Source organism: Carcharodon carcharias, chromosome 20, assembly GCF_017639515.1.
Source record: "Carcharodon carcharias isolate sCarCar2 chromosome 20, sCarCar2.pri, whole genome shotgun sequence".
NCBI lineage: Eukaryota > Metazoa > Chordata > Chondrichthyes > Lamniformes > Lamnidae > Carcharodon > Carcharodon carcharias.
Genome location: NC_054486.1, coordinates 35780850 through 35807595, shown reverse-complemented (window position 1 = coordinate 35807595; position 26746 = coordinate 35780850). Strand labels below are relative to the sequence as shown.

General features: G+C 40.6%; 1 protein-coding gene across 1 annotated transcript in view; it reads right to left on the bottom strand.

Moving 5' to 3' along the window:
* The window catches only part of LOC121292488 (tau-tubulin kinase 2-like), a 296782-nt gene that overhangs the window by 124767 nt on the left and 145269 nt on the right, over nucleotides 1–26746 (bottom strand). The window contains exons 4-6 of the mRNA XM_041214491.1: nucleotides 24263–24336; nucleotides 12145–12285; nucleotides 10152–10256 (exon numbers count right to left, since the gene is read on the bottom strand). Coding sequence (XP_041070425.1) covers nucleotides 10152–10256; nucleotides 12145–12285; nucleotides 24263–24336 — 320 coding nt within the window. The remainder of the gene's footprint in view (nucleotides 1–10151; nucleotides 10257–12144; nucleotides 12286–24262; nucleotides 24337–26746) is intronic.

Sequence of the window (26746 nt, the reverse complement as noted above, 5' to 3'; positions counted from 1 at the left end):
CTCTGCGCTCTTTTTCAAATGTTGAGTGCAAGAGTCCTTCTCCTCAATTCCCTCCTGAGTCGTGGTGACTTCTCCCAGAATGCTTCAGTCACTTTTCACCAGCGCCCTCGGTTGGATGCCCTTCTTCCTGTTGAGTGCAAGAGTCCTTCTCCTCAATTCACTCCTGAGTGGTGGTGACTGCGCTGACTTCTCCCAGAATGCTTCAGTCATTTTTCACCAGCGCCCTCTATTGGATACCCTTCCTCCTGTTAAGTGCAAGAGTCCTTCTCCTCGATTCTTTCCTGAGTGCTGGTGACTGCGCTGACTTCTCCCAGAATGCTTCAGTCACTTTTCACCAGCACCCTTGGTTGGATGCCCTTCCTCCTGTTAAGTGCAAGAGTCCTTCTCCTCGATTCACTCCTGAGTCGTGGTGACTGCGCTGACTTCTCCCTGAATGCTTCAGTCACTTTTCACCAGCACCCTCTAAGCAGCTGGAATGCCACAAGAAATGTGGACATTGCTTTTACAGTCTAGGTTGGTAGGTGGAGCTCTTAAGATATATGCATCACTGTCAGAAGAGATGTTGATGGGTCGAGGCAGTAAAAAAGGCTATTTTGATGGCATGTGTTGGTTTCTGAGGCATACAGGTAGAAATTTAGGAACATAAGGAAACAGCCTGGTGAGACTTGTATTGAGATTGATAGAGTAAAACAATGTTGATAGTGGATAGGGGCATTAAAGGACAACATATGCAACTCTTTGACAAGTAATTCTTTAGGAAGAATTTAAAGATTCAATTCCTTTGGTAGTGAGAACTCATATGGAGGAACAAGAGGTTAAAACTGCAAGGCAAGCAGCAGAGATGGCTATGAGTTAATTCATAGATCTAAACCTTTTTCTCATCACCCTTTTAAATCAGAGAAGATTAGGAAGTGGTAAGGTGACTGGAAGATAGTTAGTCAAGGAAGGGAAGGAGTCATTGAAAATTTTCAGTAAGTTTCTCTTCAGGCCGAAAAAGAAGGTGCTAAGGAAAGAAGTGACACTCGAAAACTTAAGTGTTCTCATTGTAATAAGGTGGGGCACTTGTGTGGGAGGCTACCGGGAAAACCCATTGCAGTAATTGGAATGCAGAAAAGTTCTGGAGATAGGAGTGTGGGTTCTGAGATCCAGAAACAGGAAAAGCCAGTGGTTTGTGTACAGGTGAAGCATGGAGAATCAGTGATAGATAAAGAAATGGGAATGTGTTCACAATTTACCCAAGGGAGTGCTGATGGGCAGGTTACAGTAATGTTTAAAGATTTTGTGTGCGAAGGGAAAGTCTTTCCATGTGTACAGGGTGGAGCAGGCAAAGATATTAAAATATTGAGAGACACAGGTGCGGGTCAATCATTAAGGTTATGGGATAGTGATATTTGTTGTCCAGAGGGAATATTGCAGGAGAAAGTGCTAATAAGTGGGGTTCATGGAGATGCTAAACGTGTTCCATTGTGGAAAGTAAATTTAATGAGTAAGTGAAAAACAGATGAGGTGATTGTTGGAGTAGCAGAAAAATTGCCCATTGCAGGGGTTCAATTTATTTTAGGTAATGATATAGCTGGGTTCTCATATGTTGGTGATGCCTACTGTAGTCGAGCAGCTTGTGGAGGTGCATTCAACAGAGGGGTTACAGGAAGAACATCTGAATTGTTTCCAGATTGTGTAGTAATGAGATTAAAAACTCACAGGTTGAAACATAAAGAGGAGGAGTTGAAAAGACAGTGAAAATCTGCTGATATTCAATTAGCTGGATATGGTTTTGAAAAGATAGTACTGGAAGCAAAGATTGAAGGGAATGAAGTAAGTGGGCCACTTAAGTTGATTAAGTTAAAGTTAGTGGATCAGAATTCAGCAACTACTCTCCTGGATTATGTAACAAACATCAGAGAAAGATTGAATAGAGCATGTGAATTAGCTAAAAAACATTTAAAGATATCACAGCAGGTGATAAAGGCCAAGGTGGATAAGAGAGTCACTAAGTCAGAAGCATTCAAGGAGAAAAACAGCCCTTCTCATTTACTCAAGGCAAAATACTGTAGGCTATATGTTGTATAGGATTTTCCACAACAAATTATAAATTACTTAAAGTAGGAAAAAGGATCATACTGATGAGGAACCTTCCATAACAGATCATTCTCATACAAGATGAAGTTTCACTTTAGTGTTTATTTATCTTATCTTCTGATTAACAAGAAAATTAAAATGGTTTCACCTGTGTCTAACCACAAGGGCATTTTCAATTATTTCTCCCATTGAAAATAGGAAAAACATTTAAACAACTACAAAAACATTGATGCACAGTTGTCAAAAATTTAAATGAGCAAAAAATTCTTTATGTAATTTTGAGGGACTAATCAAATTTGCAGCAGAAGAGTTGAACCTCTCTTGCATTAATTATGAGTACAGATTCTGTTTCCTGCTACCTACACTCAATGGCACAGCATCATTTTGAAGGTCATTTTTGCTTGCTTGTCATGAATTTTTATCAAGTCATCTGGGAGACATAATATCAGTAACAGGCATTTAGAGCTCAATGCCTATTACATAGGGCAGGATAAAAGCGAGATAAATAAAGAACATCAAGTCGAAAATGAAGTACAACAGGACCCTTAATAAAAATATCTCACATATAGTTGAAATAAACTACGTTCTGAAAGGTTATGGCTAATGGTCAGAATAGCCTATACAACTGGAATACTTCCTCAGCATCACAAAGTGAAGATTTCTCGGGCCTGAAGAAAGAAAAGGAAACAAATGCATGAGGGATACCTAGGGTAAAATAATCCTGTCAACCAACACCATCGATACTTACATCGTTATACACCGCTATCTCTAGGAGATATCAAAATTGCAGAACCACAACAAATGGTTACTGCAGGACACCCTGACTGGAGTACATAAAAGATGACTACTGCAGCATTTGACAATATGTTATCTTTGACTGCTGCATTAAACACTGCTTAAAATATTTCCAACAAGCATCCTTCCAGAACTGTGAAACATTTACTTGTGAGTCACAGATCCACAACGGAAAGTGTGAATAATCAGTTTAAATATTGCTGCTGAAAGAAATAGAAACAGCCTAATAGTAAAGGGATTGTAACAAACAACAAGTCTGGCATCCCAAAGACTTACAGCTCCTGAAATACATTCAAGGTTAAATAATCGCAAATTAGATGGATCAGTTTCTGTAGAGTGTTACTAAATATAAATATGATTAGCCTTCAGTATGTTCAGAGGATCCTAAGTTATTGGCATCACAGGGAAACATACAGTAAATAAGCACCTTACATCCTAGATTAGGATAAACTTTACAAGGTTCCTTTGTGGAAAGCTAATGACTCTTGCTCCAATCATTTATCTGTAGTGATTGAAGTCTTTACCCACCACATAACTGCAAGCATTATTTATAACTATAGTGGAGAAAAGAAACTAATCCAGAGATCAGAGGAGCTCTAGTTGAAGAGCTGGCTCCAAGACTGATGCAATGATCCAATGGTTTCCTGCTGTGCTGTAAGGGTTGAAGATTTTGTCAGACTGCCACTATTCCCCAAAGTTGGTTCCACCTTTGTTCATTAGCTATCACATGACATGCAGCCCTCCCAAAATAGAATCCACCTTGCTTTTTATTTAGAGTTCTCTGAACCAATGTGTAACACTGCCTTTAACAGGTATTGATAAATGATGGATCACATGCCTGGTGCAATACAATTGACTGAAATAATCTCTCATTAATTACAGCAATGAGTCTAGTTCTGTCTAAATGTGAAATTTGTTAATACAGTGAATGTGTTGGGTACTGGCTTTCTATAAATAACTGCATAGGGATACAATTGTGATTCAGTATTTCTTTCCATTGAACAGCTGGATAATTTTTCATGCTCAGGCTGAGAGATGTCAGCATTGGGGTTTGAAACAGACATCATGGTAAGGTTTAACAATGCATTAGCCAGGCTGCATATGGACTTGCTGTACCTGCTGCAAAGTACAACTGAAATCAGGTTTATTTGACCCAAGTATTCCATATTGGTGTTTATCCTCCATATGAGCAGTAGTCCTAATCACGTGCAAGAAGCAGAATAAAGAACAGAGAAGCTCAAGTTCTAAAGTCCGGACACAAAGCAATGGGGTTGCGGAGGGAGCCCATTCAGCTTTATAAAATATATGTCAGTGGCAAGATAAACTTAGAGCAAATTTCAAATACCCTAAGGATGTAAATTTAAATTAGTGAAAAAAATAGACAATTGTGTGATCATTCAAAGTGTGACAAATGTTTGAGTAACATGCCATGCAAGTTAGTGCACAAAACATTACTTGTGTTCAAAATATGGTTGGATGCTAAACTGGGAAAGTTAGGTTACTGGAGAAACAAATCCAAGGGACAAGAGTGGCCTTTTCCTATCCTTGACAGCTTTAATGTTCTTACAGAACAATTCTTAATTCCTAGTTTCAGTATCAATTAGGTTGCATGCAGAATGAAACACAATAACTTGCGTTTATATATCACCTTTAGGGTAGAAAATGTTCCAATGGGATGCTTCAAAATACTGTAATCAGGAAAAAAATGGACACAGAAACAAAGCAGGAGCTTGGCCAGAGAGATGGGTTTTAATGAGGCCCTTAAAAGGAGGAGGGTGAAATAGAGGAGTGAGGGGAGCTAATTCCAGAGCATGGAGCTTGGACAGCTGAAAACATTAGAACCCATGGTGAGGTGAAGGAAAGAGGAATGCACAAGAGGCCAGAATTGAAGGAACAGAATGTATTTTTCTTTATTCTTTCATTGGATGTGGGCATCCCTAACCATTCCTAATTGCCCATGAACTGAGCAGTTCAGAGGGCAGTTAAGCTGTGGCACTAGAGTGACATGTAGGCCAGATCAGGTAAGAACAGCAGATTTCCTTCTCTAAAGGACGGTGGGTAATTTTACTTAAATGGAGATAGTCTGTCCTTATGATGGAGGGCATAGCAGGTAGGAAGATCAGAGCAGGGATGGCGAAATTGAGTACAGCCCAGTTCAGCAGGGAAAGTGGGCAGAGCGGGGGCTGAAAATTGTGGCCAGGGTAAAGGATATGTAGCTGGGACCATAGATGATGGTTTCAAACTACTCAATTTTTAAAGAAGGGGGAAATAGTATAACATGTATATTCTCTCCTAATAATAGCCCTTAACTATAAGTTTAAAGGCATATCAGTGTGAACTTCCTATTTCTCAAGACTCAGCCTTCTGATATCTCAACTGCATGGGCTGTCATTCAGTGCTGAATTATAGGCTCTCATATCGAACACAGTTACTTTTGTGCTAAATATTAGAAACAGAAGCCACTCATGAAACTGTACCTCATTAGAAGTCTATACCTTCAGGAGATCAAAGAAAAGAAACCTCGGAGTAGGAAAGGAACAGAAACAAATCCTATTTGTTAAGTGTGGGTCAATTTTAAATCACAAAACTTGTCCTTTCTAGAATCTAGAAAATAATGAAGAATCTTTGGTACATAGTACTGTAAAGTAAAATCAAACTCGGTTGGTACAAACTAAATGAGTTTCTGGCATTTATTTGCCAACGGAAAAGCCGCTTTTCCAGGTACAATGAAAATAGTCAAAGGTCAGCATTTAAGTATTGAATATCACCAGATGCATATGTGGATTAATATTTAATGAAGACCTATTCTATAGTAACATTACTTCAAAATCAATATTTTAACTTTTATTTTAAAAAAAACACATGGATAGCAGAAAAGGAGAAACAATTATGAAAAAAAAATCGAAAGACTTTTGCTTAACCCTATGTTCAAATTTCCACACAAATTATCTTTATGGAAGCTTGCCAAGCACGGCTCTTTACTAAAACTCATAGTACAGGTTTCAGTTTCAACAGAAAATCTCCATTAACTCTAAACTTCAACTTCCAAAAGCTTTTACTTTCATTACTAGAGAAAAAAAACAGCCACTCGTGCCACAGCAGCACAATCTTGGATCTCCTGACCAATGCTAGCAAAAAGTAAACGAATGAGTAAATGGCTCTCTTTAACCATTATTATAGCCAAGAGGGTGTTATTAATGAGAGCAGATTGGTTTAATGTCTTGCCATAATTTGAGTTCCACATGTTTCTATTGTCACCACTATTCCTTATTTTCATGGTTAAGTTAAAGGAGGGCTTAAATGCAACTATCCATAATTCACTGTCACGAACACATACATGAAGTTAACAATTCAAATCAAACATGGAGTCACAGGATGGTTTGGACAAGTTAGGTCAATGGGTCACTGTGTGACATTTATTCGTTAATGTGGGCAGATATAATATTAAATACTTGGAGTTAGGGAACTCAAATATATATATATATATATATATATATATACCACCTGTGAATACCTGTTAAAGTGAACAGATCCAGATGGATGCCTGAGGGTAATAGATAATTACTTGTTACAATGTAGTATAAGCTGGTTATAGGGAGAACAAATAGGGTTTTAGGTTGTGTTGCTATAGCCAAAATTAAAGAAATTAAATACAATTATATTTTTAATATTTTTATATATAAAAATCTCCCAAAAGCTCTGATACACCTGCATTTTGGAGTGCAATGTCTTGCTTTGCTCCCTACATATGCTGAAAGGTGTCATGGTTCTTAAAAGGTACACCAGAGGATGACCGTTGTTTTAATTAAACTTTGAGTCCTTATTAATCAGGAAAGATATATAAATCTACATTTATGGCTATTTATTTTGGAGAAACGACATAGTTGAAAGGTTCTGACTGAGATTTTTCAAATTGGGAACGGATTGGTCAGGTAGGTTATTTGAGATTGATAGCGATGATTGAATCAGAGGGTGTGGCTAAAAAACCCACAGACAGAAAGTCAGGTTAGAACCAGGAAACATTTCTCGGAATAGGTTCAAGGGGCTAAATGTCTTATTCCCATTCCTATGTTCCTTTCTCAGCCAATCACTGGTCTCTTAAACAAACTGCCTAAACATGCCTCAAAAGTCACTACAGTCATTTAACAGGGACTGTGACACATCCTTGAAAGAGGATGAATTTCCAGGTAAAAATAAATCATTAGTTGTGATGTTGTTGTGTTACTGTTGAACAGTCTTCTAGAGTTTGCTTCATTTCCTTATGGAGCCAAAGACGAACTTTCCAGTGTTTTCCTGAATTCGCTATAGTTTTTTTTACCTATTTTGTTTTTATTTATCTCTAATAGATAGCGTTGTTAGTGAGTAGGGGAATGGTGCATAAGACTGCAATGTCAGTTGGATGGAGCAGGTTTGCTGGTGTGTTATCATCCCTTCATAGGATCACAACAGCACAGGAGAACACTCGGCCCATCTGGGCCATGCCACTTCTCTGCGGAGCAGTTCAGTCAGTTTCACTTCTCACTCTATTCCTATAGCCCTGCAAGTTTATTTGCCTCAAGTGCCCATCCGGTTTCCTTTTGAATCATTGATCATCTCCACTTCCATGACCCCTATAGACAGAAAGTTCCAGATCATTACCACTCGCTGTGTAAAAGATTTTTCCTCACATTCCCACTGCATCTTTTGCCCAAAACCCATAAATCTGTATCCTCTGGATCACGTTCCATCAGTTAATGGGAATAACTTATCTTTATCTTATCTAAATCTGTCATAACCTTGTACACCTCTATCAAATCTCCCTTCAATCTCCTTTGCTCTAAGGAGCACAACCCTAGCTCTCAAACCTAAACGTTTCAGATAAAACCTCTCATCACTGGAATCATTCTGGCAAATCTCCTCTGTACCCCTTAAAGGACCGTTATCTCCTTCCGAAGGTGTGGTGACCAAAATTGGGACACAATATTCTAGTGGCCCAACAAGAGCTTTGTAAAAGGTTTAGCATAACCTCCCTGTTTTTGTACTCAATACCTCTATGAAGGCCAAGATCATATATGCTTTGCTAACTACTGTCAATATGTTTTGCCACCTTAAAAGCTTTATGTACATAAACCCACAGATCTCTTTGTCCTTGCACACCCTTTAGGACTATGTCATTAAGTCTTGTTGCCTCTCTCCAACTCTTCTGCAAAAATACATCACCTCACACTTCTCTGTACTAAATTCCATCTGCCACTTGTTTGTCCATTCTGCCAGCCTGTGTCCTGTTGCAGTCAATTAGTATCATCCTCACTGCTTGCTACAGCAGATTGGTTTCAGCTGAAAATTTTGAAATTTTACTCTGTTTTCCAGTATCCAAGTCATTTATATCTATCAAAAAAGACCCTGACTCTTTGTCTGCTTGTAAGTATTTAAATCATTAAAAGAAATGTCATAACACAAATCAGTACAAAAGTGATAACTTCTAAAAAATGCCATCACTAGATGCAAAAAAATAGCATAAAACCCCTTTCTACTCAACCTGGGCAATGCTAGCTCCTTCACCTTTTCTACAACATTTTGCAATAACCCTAACATTAGAAATGTAGATAACTTCAAACCAAATTGACCATTTCCCACACTGGCCATCTCGTCAACTTCTTTCAGTAACAATTCCAGTGGTATCAAATTGTAGCCAATTCTATATATTGGCTATGCCTACTTCAGAATGGTAGTTGAGGAAATTTCATCCTGTTTCACATTAAAAATTCTAAAAGGGCAAATTTTAATCCAGGTCTTAAAAAGGTGAAAATGGCAAGAATAGAACATATGAACATACATACAAATTAGGAGCTGAAGTAGGGTACCCGGCCCCTCGAGCCTGCTCCACCATTCAAGAAGATCATGGCTGATTGAATTTTAACCTCAACTCCACATTCCAGCCTGCCCCTGATAACCTTTCACCCCCTTGCTTATCAAGAATCTATCTACCTCTGCCTTAAAGTTATTCAAAGATTCTGCCTCAAACACCTTTTGAGGAAGAGAATTCCAAAGTCTCGCAACACTCAGAAAAAATTCTTCCTCATCTCTGTCTCAAATGGGCAACCCCTTATTTTTAAACAGTGACCCCTAGTTCTAGATTCTCCCACAAAACATCCATTCCATGTCCACCCTATCAAGTCCCCTCAGGATCTTATATGTTTCAATCAAGTCACCACTTACTCTTCTAAACTCCAATGGATACAAGCCTAGCCTGTCCAGCCTTTCCTCATAAGACAACACATCCATTCCAGGAATTAATCTAGTAAACCTTCTCTGAACTGCTTCCAACACATTAACATCTTTCTTTAAATGAGACGACCAATACTGTACACAGTACTCCAGATGTGGCCTCACTAATGCTCTGTATAACTGAAGTATAACCTCCCTATTCCTGTATTCAATTTCCCTTGAAATAAATGATAACATTGTTTAGATTTGCTAATTACTTGCTGCACCTGCATACTAACCTTCCGTGATTCATGCACTAGGACACCCAGATCCCTCTGCATCTCAGAGCTCTGCAATGTCCCACCATTTAGATAATATGCTTTTGTATTCATCCTGTCAAAATGGACAATTCACATTTTCCCACATTATACTCCAATGCCAGATTTTTGTGTACTCACCTAACCTATCTATATCCCTTTGTTAGCCTCCTTCCATCGTCTTCACAACTTACTTTCCTACCAATCTTTGTTTCATCAGCATATTTAGCAATCATACCATCGATCCCTTCATCCAAATAATTTATATAAAATTGTCAAGTGTTCAGGCCCTAGCACTGATCCCCATGACACACCGCTCATCACATCCTGCCAACCAGAAAATTACCCATTTATGCCTGGTCTCTGTTTTCTGTTAGCTAGTCAATCTTCTATCCATGCCAATATCTTATCCCCTACACCATGAGCTTTTATTTTCTGCAATAACCTTTGATCTGACACCTTATCAAATGCCTTCTGACAATCTAAGTACAGTACGTCAACTGGTTCCCCTTTATTCACAGCATGTTACCTTCTTCAAAGTACTCCAATAAGTTGGTTAAACATGATTTCCCTTTCAAAAAACCATGTTGACTCTGCTTGATTATCTTGAATTTTTCCAAGTGCCCTGCTATAACGTCTTTAATAATAACATCTAACATTTTCCCCACGACGTACATTAAGCTAACTGGTGTATAGTTTCCTGCTTTCTGTCTCCCTCCCGTTTTGAATAAAGGAGTTACATTAACAAACTTAAAACAAGGAGAGGATACTTACAGGTCTAACGTCGCCACAGGAATTTGTGAATTGCCGTGCCAAACCAAAGTCCAGCATAAAACACTTTCTACAGGTGCTAGGATAGCGGCCCATTGCAAAGTTCGACTGAAAATAGAAAACAACATATTCCTTTACTGAACATATTATCAGAAACCATTCCACTGAACCACCCTCATAATTAGAAAGAGACTTTCATTTCTGCAGCACCTTGCATGGCCCCAGAATGTCCAAAAGAGCTTTACAGTGAATGAGGTACTTCTGAAGTGCAGTCACTGTATATCAAGCTCCTACAAACAGCAATGAGATGCATCACTGGCCAAACTGTATTTTAGTAATACCAGTTAAGAATAAATGTTCTATATAATGTTCATGGATGATTGGAGGGAAGTGAATTAAACAGCCGGAACCTGATTGTTATGATAGCACTCCTCATGCAAAAACATCTCAGGATACAAATGCAGGAGAAAGAAAAAACTCTGCAGGAGGAGGGAAACAGCAAAAGACAGTCTAAAATAGCTTTTTTAGGGTTAATGGCCATCAGGGTTACAGACTTCCAAGGCATGGGTCTTGTGCAGCTGAAACCCTAAAGATGCTGGATCGCCCGACACTGGTGGGCTGGAAAATGTGGTAAAGCAGGTCATGCTGGTCACTGGTATTAGCAGATGCAGCAAGTTCACTTTGGGGATAATTACTACCAACTTCACAGGACCTATAATTTAGGAACTCCACTAAGGACTCCACTAGCCTGAATGGCAAAAGAACTAAAAGGTATGGAGTTTTTAAAGACTATGAATGCAAGGAATTTCTTTGTAATGCAAAGTGATTTGGGTAGGTAACTGCAAAGGACTGGGGTGCAGTGACCAAATGATTGGTTCATTGGATGTTGATTAATCAAAAGGGAAAACATGGTTTATGGACTATCGAATATATATGTGACAGCTTGATAAAATTAAAATCATAATTCTTGCCAAGATTGGGAAAACGGCTATTTTATTTCCAAAGGACTGCTCCAGTAAATTGAGAGAGTGCTGCCCTGAAGTTTGCCTTTCAGGTGAAATATTAAACTGAAGCCCTACTTGCCCTTTCAGCTGGATGCAAAAGATCCCATGGCACTTTCTGAAGAGCAAAGGAATTCTCTTGAGCATCTGATCAATATTCATTTCTCAATCAACATCACTAAAAAACAAACAATTATCTGGTCATCATCACTTTGTTGTTAGTGGGATCTTGCTTTTGGTAAACTGGCTGTGGTGTTCCCTACAACAGTGAATCACAGAATCTTTGCAGTGCAGGAGGCCATTCAGTCCATCAATTCTGCACTGGCTCTCTGAAAGGACATTCTACCTACTCACACTCCCCTGCCTTATCTCATAGAAACATAGAAAAGTTACAGCAGGGAAGGAGACCATTCGGCCCATCTTGTCCATGCCAGCCCGAGGACACCCAGGTGTCCTTTCTAATCCCACCTTCCTGCACCCGGCCCATAGCCCTGCAACTTAAAGCACTTTAGGTGCAGATCCAGGTACTTTTTAAAAGAGTTTAAAGTTTCTGCCTCTACCACCAACTTGGGCAGCATAACATTGCACATTCTCTCTCTACAGATAACAATCCAATTCCCTTTTGAATACCTCGATGAAACCTAGTGAGTACACATCAAAAATACTTAAATGGCTGAAAAGGGCTTTAGAACTTCCTGATGTTGTGAACAGCACTAGACAAGTAAAAGTTTTCCTTTAGTGTGAAAGCATTCCAACAATGCTTTTCATGATTTTATACCAGTTTGGTAAGAGTTTAGTAAATTAGACAATCCCAGTTAGTATTTGATTCTCTAACTGCATCTTATTTTTCCCATTTTTTCATGGGATGTGGGTGTCACTGGCTAAGTCAGCATTTATTGCCCATGAAGTGATTATGCATTGCTCGGAGGGACTGGCTTGGACAAACTTAAAACACATTAGGAAAAGCAACTGTAACTGCCCCATGAATTACTTACAGGTTTGATGTCCCTGTGAAGGAAGCCCACAGTGTGAATACTTTCTATTGCTTCAAGAATCTGTTTCCCCAGTCGCAGAGTAGTGCTGATGCTAAAGGTACCCCTGGACTGGCTGCGACGTAGGTCAGCGAGGTTTCGACCCTAAGCAGAGGGAAGGGAAATTTTCTTAGTTCTAAAGGAATGATACATTTCCCCCGTATTTCCACTCATGATGTGGATTCCATATGAATGTTTGTAGAAATTTCCCAGCACAATAGTTGTTCCTTTCATGACAATAAAATGCAATGTAATTCAAGTAGGTTAATATTTCCCATCATCATCTATTGCCATCTCAGTTGTCCCTTCTCTTAATCTCCAGGTTTAATGTATTTCCCCCTCTCTCTTCATCGCCCCACAATAGACTTCGATTTCTCTCTCAGTTTTCTCAGTTAAAAAGGCTAGATTTTACAGGCAAGGTGGGGAGGAAAGGCAAGGGGTTTAATTGTAGTTGCTGTTTTAATATACACGCAACATTAGCACCTTCATAAATTGAAGGCTTATACTTGTTATATTAAAATTACTATTCCACAATTTATTCTTCAAAAAGAATATCCTTGCTGGGCCTGTGCAAAGATTAAATCTCTGAAAAATGTATTTTATGGAGATGAGCATTTTCACCCCTGGTCTATGCAGGGTTAAACAATCTCAGCTGTAGTGGCAGTAGAGGGCCTCCCATTGGCCTCTGACCGTTCCCAATCACCATCCAGTGACCCACACTGGAACCATGTATGCCTGAAAGTCAGATAAGGACAAGATCAGCGCATACAGATCTGATGATCCTTCGAGCCAGGCCAATTAAGTCACGCTGTAACTTTCGACCTTGAGGTCAGAGCATTGGGGAGGGTGAATGCTTCCTGGATCGCACGTTCCAGAGGGTGGTCACCGCACAGACAGTGGGGGTTCAGGATAGTAGATGGGTGACCATCCGAAAGAATAGGAAGGGACAGTCTTCAGGATGTGTGCCACTCTCAAACAGATAATCAGCATTGGAGACTGCTGGGAGTGATGATACCCTGTAGGAGTGCAGCCCAGACCTGGGCAGCAATGAACAACAGATTATATCGGAGGCAACAGCAAAATGTAGAAATGTAAATGTTATAGGAGATTCCGTAGTTAAGGGGACAGACAGGCTAAACTGTGACTGTCATCATGAGTCCTTCATGGTATGTTGCCTCCCTGGTGTCAGAGTAAAGGACAACATAGAGAGGGTGCAAAATCTTCTGCAGGGGGAAGGGAGTAAGCCAGAGGTTGTGGTACACGTTGGTACCAACGACATAGGATCTAGCGGGAATTTAAAAAGTAGGACCTTGAGGATAATCCCTGGATTACTCCCAGTACCACATGCTAGCCAGGGTAGAAATAGGAAGATAGGGGGGTTTAATGTGTGGCTTGAAGCATGTTGCAGGGTTTCAGATTCTTGTGGCTCTCGGACCAGTTCTGGGACAGAATGCATCTATTCAAAAAAAGAATTGCACTTCAAGAGGACTAGGACAATGTCTTCGCAGCCAGGTTCACTAGTGTGGTTGGGGAGGATTTAAATTAGATTGGCAGAGGGATGGTCACCAGCCATAGAAAAGAGAAATATGATGCACAAAGTGAGAGTGTTAGACAGTACTAGAGAAGCACGTAGTACCATATTAGATAGAAGTGGACTAAGGAGGACTATGAGAAATGTAAATACAGGATTACAATGCACGTACGCAAACACACAAAGCATGGCAAGTAAGGCTGATGAGCTAAAAGAACAAATAGTGTAGGAAAATTATGTAGTGGCAGTAACAGAAATTTGGCTTAAAAATGGTGAGGGCTGGGTGCTTAATATACAAGGATATAAAGTGCTCAGAAAAGACAGAGAAGGAAAAAAGGGAGATGGGGGTGTAGATTTAATTAGGAATTCTAATTAATTCTCAGCCCAACCAGAAAGGAGGCATTGCTGGATCTGGTGCTGGGAAATGAGGTGGGAAAGTGGAGCAACTACCTGTGGGGGAACATTTGGGTAAGAGTGATCACCATATCATAAGATTTAGATTAGTAATGGAGAAGAGCAAGAAATACACTAATATAGAATTTTCATTTGGAAGAGAGCTAATTTCAATCCGATGAGAAGGAATCTAGCCAGGGTAAAATGGAACCTGAGACTGACAGAAAAAACTGTAATGGAACAATGGCTGATCTTCTGAAGGCATGGATGCTTCAGGTACATGGTAGGTATGCTCCAACAAGGGCAAATGGTAAGAGAGCCAAAAACAGGGCTTCCTGGATGAGATGGGAGATAGAGATTATGAAGAAATAAAAAAAGGAGGGTCTCTGATGCATGTCAGGTGAATTCTTCAAGTGAGAACTAGGTCAGATAAAATAGGTTGAGAGGAGAGATGAAGAGAAAAATAAGACTGGCTAAGAGAGAGTATGAGAAGTGGGGGTGGAGATAGTGGAAGGGCTTGCCTTAATCTTTCAATCTTCCACAGATATGGGCGAGGTGCCAAAGGATTCATTCATTTACTGCTGTCATCTTCTGGTGACTGCCACAGATCTTCACCTCTTTCCTAGTATTTCCCTTATACATTCCACATAGGTCAACTGCATCCAGTCCATATATCCATCATCCATTTTCTCCTCAGCTTCTCTCTTTTAGGCTTTTCATCGATCTTTCCTTCCAACAATTGTCTGTCTACTGTCAGCTCTACTGATGTGACCAAAATATTGTATCTTTCTCTTTTTGATGTTACACATTAATTTCCTAATTTCTCCAGCCATTTACTGCACTTTCTCATTTGTCTTTCTGTCCATGTAGGATATGCAGAACATCTTCCTGTGTGTTGACATCTCAAATACATTCAGTTTATCAATAGTCTTTTTGTTTGTTGTCCATGCCTCTGAGACATATATGGCCAACAAGATGTAGCACCTCAACATTCTTTTCCTAAGATTCAGGTTCAGTTTCTTTGATGTTAACACATACTTCATTCTGACAAAGCTGGTCTCGGTTATCTCAATTCTCCTTCTAATCTCACAATCACATCTCCCATTGTCTGTCATAATCTGCCCAAAGTACGTGAACCTTTTTCACTTTGTCCATTTACTTCAATTTTCACTTCTGGGGTTAGGTCTCTGCTTATTACCATTGTCTTGGTCTTCTTTACATTCATTCTTAACCATGTTCCTCACTCCGTGTTTTCACTTTGCTTACAATTTTCTGTAGTGCCTCTTTCTGACTCTGCAATCAGCGCAGTGTAGTCCATGTATCTCAAGTCGTTGACATTCAACCTACCAATGCTGCAACCTGCTAGATCTTCTATGTCTGTGAAGATAGCTTCAGCGTACAGGTTGAACAGTTTATGGGACATAACATATCCTTAAAACATCCCTCTTTAGATTGCTGCTATCAAGGCTCATCACTGCTGATTAATTTATATAAATTCTGAATTACCCTTTTATCTTATTTGTCAATTTCTAGCTTGTTTAAGCACTCCATTATTTTCTAATGGAGACTCCATCAAATGCCTTCTCATAGCCTGTAAAAGATACATACAAAGGTTTTTGCACTTCCAGATATCTTTCCATTAGTGCTCTCAAGTTAAAGATGCCCTCTCTTGTTCCTTTCTTTGGTCTGAATCGTAACTGGCTTATCATTTATTTCTGCTTCTACAGACTGGTCATTTCTTTCCAATATGATTATTAAAATCATTTTCATCACATGGCTTATGAGGTTTATTGTCCTGTATTCAGAACACTCTAGAGCTTTTGGTTTCTTTGGGAACTTAATGGACACTGCATAAGATCCTCAGGTAGGAATTCTGTTCTGTAAATTTTTGCTGCAGAGGTCTGCCAGTATCTCATGGTTAACATCATTCAGAGCTTTCAGACATTCTGTTGGTATCTCATCAATTCCTTGCTTTCATCTTTGACTGCTGCACTGACTTCTGCTTTATGATCGCTAGTCTTTCTCTTTCCTCTGAGAGCACCAATTCACTTCACTCTTCATCGACATACAGCTCTCTAATGTACTCCACCCATCATTTTTTGAACAGAAATACACCTTCCTTGCTCCTTATAGCCACAATTTCTAATTATCCTTTTCTTATCTATCAGTATTTTAACTTTCTCATGCAATGCTCTCCTTTTGTACCTTTTCTCTAGGTCTGTTTCCTTGCAATGGTCTTCATACCACATTTCCTTGGCTGTTCTATGTCCTATTCTAATCTATTTTTCTATTTTGTCATATTCTTCTTTTCTCCATTATATCAAGTATTTCATCAATCATCCACTCTGGATGTTGCCTCCTTTCTTTCTTGGAGATTGTCTCAGTTCCTACATGCTTCATGTTCTGTTTCAATCTTTTCTAATGCCTTTCTGTCATTTCTTCCTTACTATAGGTCTTGATCTGTCACTTTGAGGAAAAGCTTCATACTTGTTAGTGACCTCCACAGCATATTTCATCATTACATCTTCCTCTCTCAGTCTGTCTAGGTTAGTTGGCCATGTCTTCCATGGGATTGCTGTTTCGGGATTTTCTGCTTGATCTTCATCTTCATTACAAGCTTGGAGTGATGTGAACTGATGTTTGCACCTGGTTAAGCGAAGGCATTTTTGAAATTGTTCTTGACCCTCTCACTGATCATCAGAAAATCTATTTGATTTCTGTGAATATCTCCTAGACTCTTCCAGGTGTACAGTCTTCTTGAATGTTACCTGAAGAGTGTATTCAAGATGATCAAGTTGTTCTCCTCACAGAACTGTATCAGGCATTCACCTCTCTGCTGTTCTTTGTTCCTAGTCCATAAGTTCCTCCCTCATTTTCACATCTCTCCCCCCCAACTTTTGCATTCAAATCACTCATAACTATCAAGATATCTTTACTCTTCACATACTTCAATATTTTTGCACCTCCTCATAGTGATGAAGAAGTTGAAGTATCCCATGATCCTGCTTCAGCTCATATAGTTGTAAACACACAATGTTCATTGGTTTCCCTTTAAATTTTGTCATAATCACTTTTGTGGATATTGGGCAATATTCTGCATGATCCTTGCTACCTTCTTTGTCATCATTATTCCAATTCCATTCTTATGTCCGTTGCCACCAGAGAAGATCATCATCTGCTTTCCTTTATTTTCCCAGATTCCACTCATCTAACTTCTACCAATCCTAAAATGTCAACCTTGAGTCTTAATACCTCTTTCATGCAGTTGTCCGTTTATTCACTCCAACAGAGTGTCCTCACATTACAAGTTCCAATTTTCAAGAGTCCTGGGTTTTGAGATGTGCATCATCTAGTGGTAGCTTTTCTCCAGAGTTTGGGCTTCCCTTGTCATTCACCCAGTTATTCCTACTTCCTAGCAAGTACTCTTCTTCCCTGTTCCTATTTACAGTAGACATCCCCATAGGGGGCCCAGGTTTGCCTACATCACTACTATCTATAGATTCCATGACTAACCTTGGGTGATACTTGGCAAGTACCTAACTCTTCCAAGGTGACTGACCATTTGTCCTTAAGCATCATGACTCTGCTCTAGACATGTCACACATTTTTGCTGTGTCTTTCAGCAAAGCTTTTGACAAGGTCCCACATGGGAGACTTATAAAGAAGGCAAATGCACGTGGGATACAGGGTAATTTGATAAGGTGGATTCAAAATTGGCTTAGTTGCAGGAGACAGAGGGTGATGACAGAAGGATACTTTAGTGACTGGAAGCCAGTGTCCAGTGGCATACCACAGGGATCTGTGCTCAGTCCCCTGTTATTTGTCATTTATATAAACGACATAGATGATTATGTGGGGGGTAGGATTAGTAAGTTTGCGGATGACACACAGATTGGCCGGGTGGTTAACAGTGAGGTTGAGTGTCTTGGGCTACAGGAAGATATAGACAGGATGGTCAAATGGGCAGACAAGTGGCAGATGGAATTTAACCCTGAAAAATGTGAGGTGATACACTTTGGAAGGAGTAACTTGACAAGGAAGTATTCAATAAACGGCATGACACTAGGAAGTTCTGAGGAACAAAGGGACCTTGGCGTGTGTGTCCATAGATCTCTGAAGGCAGAGGGGCATGTTAGTGGGGTGGTGAAAAAGGCATATGGGACACATGCCTTTATCAATCGAGGCATAGATTACAAAAGTAGGGAGGTCATGTTGGAGTTGTATAGAACCTTAGTGAGGCCACAGCTGCTGTACAGTGTGCAGTTCTGGTCGCCATATTATAGGAAGGATGTGATTGCACTGGAGGGGGTGCAGAGGAGATTCACGAGGATGTTGCCTGAGATGAAATATTTAAGTTATGAAGAGAGGTTGGATAGACTTAGGTTGTTTTCGTTGGAGCAGGGAAGACTGAGGGGCGACCTGATCGAGGTGTACAAGATTATGGGGGACATGGACAGGGTGGATAGGGAGCAGAAGTTCCCCTTAGTTGAAGAGTCAGTCACAAGGGGACATAAGTTCAAGGTGAGGGGCAGGAGCTTTAGGGGGAATGTGAGGAAAAACTTTTTTACCCAGAGGGTGGCGACGGTCTGGAATACACTGCCTGGTAGGGTGGTGGAGGCGGGTTGCCTCACATCCTTTAAGAAGTACTGGATGAGCACTTGGCATGTCATAACATTCAAGGCTATGGGCCAAGTGCTGGTAAATGGGATTAGATAGGTAAGTCAGGTGTTTCTCACATGTCAGTGCAGACTCGATGGGCCGAAGGGCCTCTTCTGCACTGTGATTCTGCGATGAGTTCTTGTGCCTCAACTGCTGGTTCAGGCTTCATGCACTCGAGAAGGTTGGCGCCCCTTGTACACCATCTTATGAGGTTGCAGTTCCCCTCACTTAGTCTAGCAGACCAACTGAGGTTAGGTCCCAGGGTTGCCTGCTGGTAGTGTATACTAATTATGCCTCCAAGGAGCTGCTAAGAGTTGCATAGCAGTACTGAAGATTGGAGCATGGCAAAAGTAACCTCCTTATTCAATAAAGGGTGTAAGGACAAGTTCTAGGAACTACAGGTCAGTTAGTTTAATATCACTGGTGGGCAAGGCTTTGGGATCAATAATCGGGGGGAAAAAATCAGCAAACACTTGGGGAGATTTCAGTAAATTAAGGAGAGTCAGTTTGTAAAAGGCAGGTCTTATTTGACTAACCTAACTGAATTTTTTTGATAAAGGGAATGCAGTGGATGTTGTGTATATGGAATTTAAGAAAGCTTTTGACAAATTACCACATAAAAGGTTGATTAACCAAAATTGAGGCTTATGGAATAGGAGGGTCAGTGTCCAATTGGATAAAAAAATTGGCTTAAGGGCACAAAGCAGCAAGTTATGGTAGATGATTGTTTTTTGGACTGGAGGTTGGTAGATAGTTCTGTTCCCCAAGGGTCAATGTTAGGACCACTGTCTTTTTGTTTGCTAGATATAAATGACTTGGATCTTGAAATATAAAATAAAATTTCAAAATGTGCCAATAATGCCAAATTTGAAGGAGTAGCAGTGAGGATGATATGAATTGCCTGCAACATTAGGTCTATATTGTCTCTCCCAATCCCTTCTGCCAAAGTGCATCACCTCAAAGTTCTCTGTATTAAATTCCATCAGCCACCTATCTTCCCATTATGCTAGCCTATCTGTGTCTTAATGGCACAATTCTAAAGAGTGAGCAGAAAAAAGGAACATGGGGTGCATGCGCATCAATCTTTGAAGGTGGCAGGACATATTGAGAAAGTGGTTCACAAAGCATATGGAATCTTGGGCTTCATAAATAGAGGCATCGAGTACAAAAGCACAGAAGTTATGCTGAACCTTAATAAAGCTCTGCTTATGCCCCAACTGGAGTACTGCATCCAGTTCTGGTCACTACATTTTACTAAGGATGTGAAGGTCCTTGAGAGGGCGTAGAGGAGATTTACCAGAATGGTTCCAAGGATGGAGTGTTTTAGTTACAAAGTTGGGCTGGAAAGGGGTTGTTCTCCTTAGAGAATGTCCCAATGTCTGGTTCTCCCTTACAATTTGTCCAAGTTTTCTTTCTCCAGAAACCAACACAGTTTCAATTCAGCATTCAGACATGCAGTCATAGCTGCCTCTGGCTGCATCCTGTTGGTGTGCTGCAGAATAATTAAACAATAAAAATACTATCATCACTGGTGAAAGGAATGTGGGGAAAGCTTAATTCACTACAAATTCAGAAGGAACTGCAAACACTCATGACTGTGACAAAAAGATGGCACAACATATGCAATTATAACAACAGGTGCAATTTATAATGAAGTCGTACTATCAGAGAAGAACTCAATAGGAATCTCGTCACAAGATTTGAAAAGCTAAGGGGACGTGATAATAAAAATCTCTGCTTTACTTTAATGTGGCATGGTTGCAAGCATTCCATGGATGAATTTTAACAATTTACAAAGTTAATTTTTCTCCACACACACCTCCCACTCCCAAAATATTTCGTCTGCAGGTTTTTCTTAAAGAGCTGGAATGACAGAAAGGTACAGGTGTGGGGCAGCAGTGAAAGAAGGAAGGGGCAAATTATCACCAATATAACATCATATGATGCACACCTATAAATCATCATCAATTGTTCCTTCCACTATACTGACAGTTCAACTACACAGGTATACAATAAAGATTGATGGAACTCATACAAATGCGGCAAGCAAGTCTGAGTGATTCCCTGCAAAAATTAGCAATTTGAATTGTTGTCTCAGGGAAACATACTGAGTGCAGAACAGGTGCTTCACTGAAGCAAGCAAGGAAAAAAGTAAACCAATGCTAGTTGGAAATAGGCAGTCAACTATCCAACCTCTCAGATGAGATATAATTTATGCCTCCAGAAGTAGTACAGTGAGTGAAAACCAAGCAATACCAGATGAGAATGGAAGCAGAATTTCTTTAAGGCAGCATTTATGAGAACTGCTTAAAATTATGTTAATTGTAAACATCACAGTAAACTGAACTTGCTCAACGTTATCTCTGCTAGTATTCCAAATAGTACATTTACATAGCATTGACCTTGTACACATGGAGGTTTTCTGCTTATAAGCAACGAGAGCAGTGCCTGTTCACATTATTATTCTAATCCAAGTATATTATTTAGGTCAGGAGTCCTCTCCCAGTTCAACGGATCTTTTTACCCATCTCCAATATTCTCCCTCCACCTGGACCCCTCCCTCTGGATTCTTACCTTTTCTTGATCTTTTCATTGAGAACTGTCGGCGCGACATTAGTCGTCTCAATTTCTCTGCTCCTCTCACCCATTCTAACCTGTCTCTCTCTGAACTTACTGCACTCCATTCTCTCAGGTCCAACCCTGACATTGTCATCAAACCCGCTGACAAGGGTGGTGCTGTTGTTGTCTGGCGCGCTGACCTCTACCTCGCGGAGGCTGAGCGTCAACTCGCAGACACTTCCTCCTACCTCTCCCTGGACCATGACCCCACCACTGAACATCAAGCCATTGTTTCCAGGACTGTCACTGACCTCATCTCCTCTGGGGATCTTCCTCCCACAGCTTCCAACCTGATAGTCGCCCAACCTCGGACGGCCCGCTTCTATCTCCTACCCAAAATCCACAAACAGAACTGCCCCGGTAGACCGATCGTCTCAGCTTGCTCCTGCCCCACAGAACTCATTTCTCGTTATCTTGACTCCCTTCTCTCTCCCCTTGTCCAGTCCCTTCCCACCTACATCCGTGATTCCTCTGACACCTTACGTCACATCAACAATTTCCAGTTCCCTGGCCCCAACCGCTTCCTCTTCACCATGGACGTCCAATCCCTCTACACCTCCATCCCCCACCAGGATGGTCTGAGGGCCCTTAGCTTCTTCCTCGAACAGAGGCCCAAACAATCCCCATCCACCACTACTCTCCTCCGTCTGGCTGAACTTGTTCTCACGCTGAACAATTTCTCCTTCAACTCCTCTCACTTCCTCCAAATAAAAGGTGTGGCTATGGGTACCCGTATGGGTCCCAGCTATGCCTGTCTCTTTATGGGGTATGTGGAACATTCCTTGTTCTAGTCCTACTCCGGCCCCCTTCCACAACTCTTTCTCCGGTACATCGATGATTACTTCGGTGCCGCTTCATGCTCTCGTCGGGACTTGGAAAAATTTATTAATTTTGCTTCCAATCTCCACCCCTCCATCATTTTCACGTGGTCCATCTCTGACACTTCCCTTCCCTTCTTTGACCTCTCTGTCTCAATCTCTGGTGATAGACTGTCCACCAATATCCATTACAAACCCACCGACTCCCACAGCTACCTCGACTACAGCTCCTCACACCCCACTTCCTGTAAGGACTCCATCCCATTCTCTCAGTTCCTTCGCCTCCGTCGCATCTGTTCCGATGATGCCACCTTCAAAAACAGTTCATCTGACATGTCCTCCTTCTTCCTTAACCGAGGTTTTCCACCCACGGTCGTTGACAGGGCCCTCAACCGTGTCCGGCCCATCTCCCGCGCATCCGCCCTCACGCCTTCTCCTCCCTCCCAGAAACATGATAGGGTCCCCCTTGTCCTCACTTATCACCCCACCAGCCTCCGCAGTCAAAGGATCATCCTTCGCCATTTCCGCCAACTCCAGCATGATGCCACCACCAAACACATCTTCCCTTCACCCCCCCCTCTCGGCATTCCGTAGGGATCGCTCCCTCCGGGACACCCTGGTCCACTCCTCCATCACCCCCTACTCCTCAACCCCCTCCTACGGCACCACACCAAGCCCACGCAAAAGATGCAACACCTGCTCCTTCACATCCTCTCTCCTCACCGTCCAAGGGCCCAAACACTCCTTTCAAGTGAAGCAGCATTTCACTTGCATTTCCCCCAATTTAGTCTACTGCATTCGTTGCTCCCAATGTGGTCTCCTCTACATTGGAGAGACCAAACGGAAACTGGGCGACCGCTTTGCAGAACACCTGCGGTCTGTCCGCAAGAATGACCCAAACCTCCCTGTCGCTTGCCATGTTAACACTCCACCCTGCTCTCTTGCCCACATGTCTGTCCTTGGCTTGCTGCATTGTTCCAGTGAAGCCCAACGCAAACTGGAGGAACAACACCTCATCTTCCGACTAGGCACTTTACAGCCTTCCGGACTGAATATTTTTCAACAACTTTAGGTCGTGAGCTCCCTCCCCCATCCCCACCCCCTTTCTGTTTCCCCCTTCCTTTTTTTTCCAATAAATTATATAGATTTTTCTTTTCCCACCTATTTCCATTATTTTTAAATATCTTAAAATCTTTTATGCTCTCCCCACCCCCACTAGAGCTATACCTTGAGTGCCCTACCATCCATTCTTAATTAGCACATTCGTTTAGATAATATCACCAACTTTAACACCTATGTGTTCTTTTGTTCTATTGTTGTTGACATCTTTTGATGATCTGCTTCTATCACTGCTTGTTTGTCCCTACCAGCACACCCCCCCTCCACTTCTCTCTCTCTCCGCCCCCCCACACACCTTAAACCAGCTTATATTTCAACTCTTTCTTGGACTCCAGCTCAAGTTCTGTCGAAGGGTCATGAGGACTCGAAACGTCAACTCTTTTCTTCTCCGCCGATGCTGCCAGACCTGAGTTTTTCCAGGTAATTTGTTTTTGTTTTATATTATTTAGGTCACTCAACTGGAAGGCGGCATCAGCTCCAGACTCCAGATAGAAGACAACTGAGTTACATAACCTTATGTTTTAGTAATAGTATGTTACACAATTTAATACAAACTAATAAAGTGGAATCAGGAAATTGCAGAGATTAGAGACTCTGGAAACAATGTAGATTATAAGGACAAACAGTAAAAGGACATTTAGCATTACAACAAATTATACTTCAACACTTTAAAAATAAATTCTGATCATTACAAAACTAATTTTATTCAACAAAACACAAATCAAATAACATCTTATGATGTCTGTGGAAATGCAAGATAAACATTATAACAAACATTATATGTAATAAATTTTTTGATTCATATTTAGAATAAAGACCAATGCATTAAAATGACCCAGCTTTGAGCTACATTGAAAACTAGATACTTCAGTAACAAAGTGAATCGTAATGTTTTACCTATCTGTGCATTAAAAAGTAGTTGGTATTTTTTAAATAAACTTACCTGCAGCTGCATAACAACATAATTAAATCGGTCATTCCTTCCACAGCCAATGAATCTACAAACATGATCCTTCCCTATTGTAAAGAGGAAAAACTCCATCAGCAATTTCACTTGAGAGAATATGACTCCAGAGCTGAAACTTGGTGCAGACACTCACTACAGGAAATTATAATAATTGACAAAACCCAGACATAATCCATCCAGTTGCATTCATCTCAATTTTTCATTAATGTGTGCACTCTTGGGAGAATCAGGCAATGCTGGTGATCTTGTACCTTACAATAAACTGTAGTTTGTAGTCCATAGGCTTCTACTAAGAATGGAAGATTATAAACCTATTCTACAACTGAAATTATCTAGTCTTGGTGGTGCAAGAAGAATTTGCCCTCAACTGATTCATAAACTACAGAACTGGATGAAATGGTCTTGAGATTTGGTAAAAGGGATTTTTCCTTTCATCTGCACATCAAGTCAATAAAATGTCAATGACAAATAAATAGTCTAGATAAACTTTGATTAAATAGAAGTTTCCTGTTTTGATGTCTGTGCAACACTATGTGACATTTTATTAGATGTTAGCCTAAACAGCTTCACAGGAGAGTGCCACAACATAATCCACACTGACAGGCATTGTAGACAATACAAGATAAAAAGAGATAAAATTCTGTTTTTATTGTAGACAATACAAGCCTGACCTGTTAAGATATCAAGTTCCTGTTTTCTTAGGAAACTCTTAAAATGGATGAATTACATTTGTAACAATAGTTATTTTATGGTCTGGATAGCACAAAAGTAGCATCTAGATGGGAATGTCTACATTGAAAGCTTTTAATTTACAACAATGTAATACTTCTCAAGTCATATATGTGTTTGTCAAGAACCATGGAAATAATCTCTACACCAGCCCATTAAAAATGGCAAGGAGTACACAGTTTAGCTTTAAGCTGCATTTTTTAAAAATCTGTTCACAGGAGGTGGGAATTGGTGGCAAAGTCAGCATTTGTTGCCCATCCTGAATTGCCCTTTGAGAGTAGTTAAAGATCAACCACATTGCTGTGGGTCCGGAGTCACATGTAGGCCAGGCCAGGCAAGAACTAGTTTCCTTCCTTCCCTATTCAGTAGATTTCGTTTCCTAAATGACATTAGTGAATCAGATGGGCTTTTAAGACAATCAATGATAATTTTGTGGTTGCCATTACTGAAAGTAGTTCTCAATTTCAGATTTTTTTTTTAAATTAAATAAAATTCCAACAGCTGCCATGGTGGGATTTGAACCCATGTCCCCAAGGCATTAGCTAGATTACTAGCCCAGTAACATTACCACTATGCCACCATCTTCCCGTGCATCAGATGGACATGTTGCTGTGCAAACTGACTCATCCATCCTTCATCAGAATATTTCTAAATATGAACATGTATATTGGAAAAAAAGGTGACAGTTGGTTGGGAGTTAGGAGACTGAGGAGAGAGGTAAGGGAAATGCACTCCAATTGGCAGGTTATGATAAGTGGCATTCTTCAGGGATCTGTTCTGGGGCCTCAGCTTTTCACCATGTATCTCAATAACAAAGAAATAGAGAATTGCATATTCAAGTTTGCAAATGACACTAAGTAAGGAGGCACAGTAAATTATGTAGATGGAAGCAGGAAATTACAAAGTGCCATTGACAGAGTAACTGAGTGACCAAAACTGTGGTAGATAGAGTTCAGTGTGGAGAAGTGCAAGGTCATCAACTTGAATCCAAGAATGACAAATCAGAATATTTCACTACTGGCAAGTGACAAGAAACAGTGTCCAAGGGATTTGGGTGTCCAGGTACACAAATTACTGAAATCTTCTGCACATGGGTTGAATACAACAGGGAGGAAGTGATGTTTTAGTTGTACAAAACCCTGTTCAGACCTTTTTGGAGTAGTGTAATTATTCTATGATTCCATATTCAAGAGGGAATTGGATTATCTGAAAAGGAAGAATGGCAGGGCTATGGGGAGAAGGTGGGTGAGTGGCACTCTCCTTCAGAGAGCCAGTACAGACACAAAGGGCTGAATGGCGTTCTTCTCTGCCATAACCATTCTATGATTCTATTTATACTGTGTTCAGTTTTGGGCACAGCACCTCAGGAAGAATATACTGGTCTTTGGTAGTGGTAGAAATGGGGGTTGAGGGAGATTGGGCCAAGAGGAAGGTTTTAAGGTACACAGCAGATTCAGCAAGTACTTCCTAACACAATTCAAGAAAGGAAGAATGGTCCATTAAGTGATCTCCTGCAGGTGTGCTGGTATCTACAGGTCCTGCATGAGTCACCAACTTTGAGATTCTTTCCTTTAAAAAAAAAGGGGCAGAAAACATCCTTTCGACATAGATCTCCTTGTTGTATTACTTCATTTTGGTTACTAATAAATGCTGGTGATAGAGTCATAGAGATCTACAGCACAGAAAAAGGCCCTTCGACCCATCGAGTCTGCACCGGTAAAACAAGTACCT